This window comes from Candoia aspera, chromosome 1 (genome assembly GCF_035149785.1).
Source record: "Candoia aspera isolate rCanAsp1 chromosome 1, rCanAsp1.hap2, whole genome shotgun sequence".
Taxonomy (NCBI): Eukaryota; Metazoa; Chordata; class Lepidosauria; order Squamata; family Boidae; genus Candoia; species Candoia aspera.
The window spans coordinates 248,282,481-248,286,218 of record NC_086153.1 but is presented as its reverse complement, the minus strand read 5'-3'; the positions used below and the strand labels follow the sequence as shown (position 1 = coordinate 248,286,218).

General features: G+C 38.2%; 1 protein-coding gene across 1 annotated transcript; it reads left to right on the top strand.

The window, feature by feature from the left end:
* Window positions 1-334: 334 nt before the first annotated feature.
* Window positions 335-820, top strand: ASCL3 (achaete-scute family bHLH transcription factor 3). The gene has a single exon (XM_063317941.1). The coding sequence runs from the start codon at window positions 335-337 to the stop codon at window positions 818-820; it is 486 nt and encodes a 161-aa protein (XP_063174011.1).
* Window positions 821-3,738: the final 2,918 nt, after the last annotated feature.

Genomic DNA, 3,738 nt, shown 5'->3' with positions numbered 1-3,738 from the left:
TTGGTCCAGCTTAACATTTGTGAACCAAGGTAAAGAGCAAAAGTGTAGATTTACTAGACTTGGTGCTTGCACAGGGGACCTTTTACCTTTCACGAACACTGATCACATACATTGGCGATGTTATCACATCTCCTTTTCATATGGACTATTATAGCTAAATAAGTCAGGGCTACATCTGTACAGTCTACCACATATTTTCATTACATCTGAAGTGCACTAAAAATACTGACAATCACACCTACTTGGACAGTATGTGACTCACTATGCTGATATACAATTGTACATTTTCAGCTTAACCTAAGACACCACAATCAGGAACATCTCCTGGGATGCCATGGACAAACTGCCAACCTTCAGTGACTCCTGCATGGGACAGATGTCCAGACTTTGCTATCGGGACCATTTTGCTACTTTTCATTTGTGCCCAGAGGACCTCAATCAGTTCAGCATCCCTGAAGAGTTGCCTCTGCTTCCATTGGCAGCAGAACTTCCAACTCCTGAGAATTTCTACAACAATCCTTGTGGTTTCCCATTTCAAGTCCCATGTGGAAATTTCAGCAGATGTGAGTACTCTTGCAGCCCAGCGTTCATCCGAAAAAGAAATGAAAGGGAAAGGCAGAGAGTTAAATGTGTCAATGAAGGCTATGCCAAACTTAGACACCACTTACCAACAGAATACTTAGAGAAACGGCTCAGCAAAGTTGAAACCCTCAGAGCTGCAATTAAATACATAAAGTATCTCCAATCTCTACTATATGACGATTCAGAGGGGGATTGCAGGGGAGCTCATCATTCCCCCCCCAAGGAGCTCTCAAAATGATCAAGCTTCGAGGACTTTATAATCTCTTCCACACAGGGCAAATGCAATCAGACCTGAGATGAATTGTTTAAGGGTGTGTAAATTTCAAATGATTACAATGTCTAGATTGGAATGATTCTTAAACATGAGCAATAATATGTGAGCAATTTTTATTACAAAGGGGCAAGGATATAACCCCACTGTGTCATTTCAAGCAGTGCATTTTAAGTAAATATATATTTTAATAAAAAGGTCTAAAAAATTCTGTTAATTTTTGAGAATCATTAATTTTATTTATTCATTTGTTACACTTTTAATCCATCCAATAACATAAAATTCAGCTGAGGGTGACAAAATAAATTACCAGATAGATTTATAAAGTTGCTGGATATTTGCCTAGAATGCAGAAACTAGTACTGTAATTATATCTCTCAAAGCAAGCTGCTTGATTGCAATGAAGAATATAGCACGTTGAAGTGCAGAGCCCTATGGGTCCTGGGATACTGTCTTTAAAGTTTCTCTCTTTGAAGCCACCATCTTGTCTTTTTTGACCACATCCTATGGACACTTCTGATGTAGCTGATACAGACCTTTTTTAGATTTGGCCTTGCTGAGGGAGGAAGGGAGGAAGGAACAAACAGACATAGTTACATGCTTGAATTTTCTGAGATTCTACCTCCATATGGATCGAAATAATGCATTACTGAGATATTTTTGAGGCAATTTCCACTGAGTATGAATAAGATGACAGAGAGGACTGTTTGGAACTGTGATAACTTTATTTAACAATTAGGTAATAGTCACAAGACAGAATTAACGTTGCCAGCAGGGCTGGCAGAAGCCGATTCTGCCAGTTTTATCTATGCCTCATCTTTCCCGCTTGAAGGAAGAGTGCAAAGGATGGACTGACCAAGTGGGGTTGTTAATTAATTCTGGTTTGATTGCTCTTTCTGGAGTAGCACCATGTGATCTTCCCCTGAAGGAAGGCTTGAGGAACAGAGGCACAGGATGCTGAACATTTTCTGTCAGTTCCCAGCGCTCCTTCTCTGATCTTCTTGCTTAGCTTTTGGCTGATGTCAGTAGCCTGGGAAGGAAGACTGAGGCCAATTCTTGCTGATAAACTCTCACTCTTGTGTGTGTGTGTGTGTGTGTGTGTGTGTACATATTAGCTTTGCTCTTTTACATTATATTCCTGGTAGCAATGAGTCCATGGCAACCTCCTTAGTAACACGAAACATTAACCACCAACTCTGCACAGCAGCAAAGCAGTACGATGTTGCTGAGGTCAGTCCAGTTCAATAATTCTCCCCTTTAGCACAGCAGACTCTGGTGAGTTGTTTTTTTTTATTGTTTTTACATTGAACTTTCAATGTTCAACTTTCCAAGTCATTTCACAAAAAGCTAACTGAAATGTGCGGTACTATTTCTGCCAGTACTTGTTACCTATTGTCACTTTATTTCATTCATTCAGGTGAATTCTGCTAAGCTTCTAGGATCTTCTACAATATTAAACTTCTTGAAAGGTACTGGAGTAGCAAAATATACCTGTACCACTCTATAGTTCTGTTTATTATTTAAGAGTTATGGTTTTTAAAAAAACTAGTACTGTAGTCTTTTACTTAGACAATTAGTCAATGAAATGTAAATAAAGTTACCAGTGCCTCAGTGTTAGTGATTTTATGACATTCCAAAAAAAGTAAAAGAAATTAAAATTTTAAATGTGAATTGATTCCCAGATATATTCCTGTAAATTTAAGTTTTCTCACAAGGGTTTAATTTACATCCAAGAAAAGAAATAGGATACTGCTGTGCACTGATACAACAGTGAAAGCTATTTTGGCATTGATGGAAAAAGAAAACAAGAATATTGAAGATGGCTTTTTAAAGAAAGAATTGCAGATAAATAATTGAAAAAGCAACCCTGGTTCATACTATCCTAATTGGCAGAGAAATACAGCCTTTGGAAGGTGGCCCTTCACAACATGTAATTGATTATCTAACTACAAGGCAGGCAATCAAGTAAATGTCCTTCAGAAGGTGAACAGGGTTGGTTAGAAAAAGTCTGGTAATAGTAAAGGCTGGTAAAAGAGGGATCCATGCTGCTTAAATGAGCTTGTTAATCTTAAAAATCCTGTGCTCAGCAACTTGGTAGTAAGTTAACCAATCCTGTGCTCAGCAACTTGGTAGGAAGTTCCAGTGACCTTACAGTGACAGTTAGTGATACCTACCTCCTTATAGATATATGATTGTCCTATTAAATGACAATTATGTAAATCATGTTACATGATTTAATATACTCTTTGCTAGATGGACTCCAGACTCTTTTTATCACTGAGTACCTCTTGTGGGGGAATTTAATCTAAACTCTATTTTACACTTGGAAATTCCTTCAAATATTATTTCCAGAAGATCAATAAAATAATAAGCCAAAGCTTATCAGCACAGTTATTGGTTAAGCTGTCATCTGCCTTTTTAATCCCGACAAGCTGTATCAGGTCAAATTGTATTCATCTGTGAAGTGATATCAAATATTTTTGCTAGCATAACATAAATCACTTTGTAAATATTACTTTGGGGGCCACAAAATAATCTCTCTCTGGCTGTCACTGTGAAGAGTCTTTATTTTGAGCAGTCAGTCAGGATAAAATGCAGGAGAACACTGAGCAGAACAAAGTATTTCTTCAAGAGTTACCTGAGGTGCTTTCTGTATTATGAGCTATTTGGGTGAAGAGTCTTCGTAGGAGCCCATGTTTCTGGTAAGGGAGTCATTACTGGAACCTGGGAATCAGCAGTAAAGTGTTGCAGTGACAAATGTGCGTTTGCCATGTGACTTTCCTTGTGCTCCTTAAGAGAGTTTTTGTTCTCAGAGTGGGTAAAATGTGTTGTCCTGAGTACTGTCAGCGGTAGGATTCAATGCCAGCCTATTTCTGGACTTCACT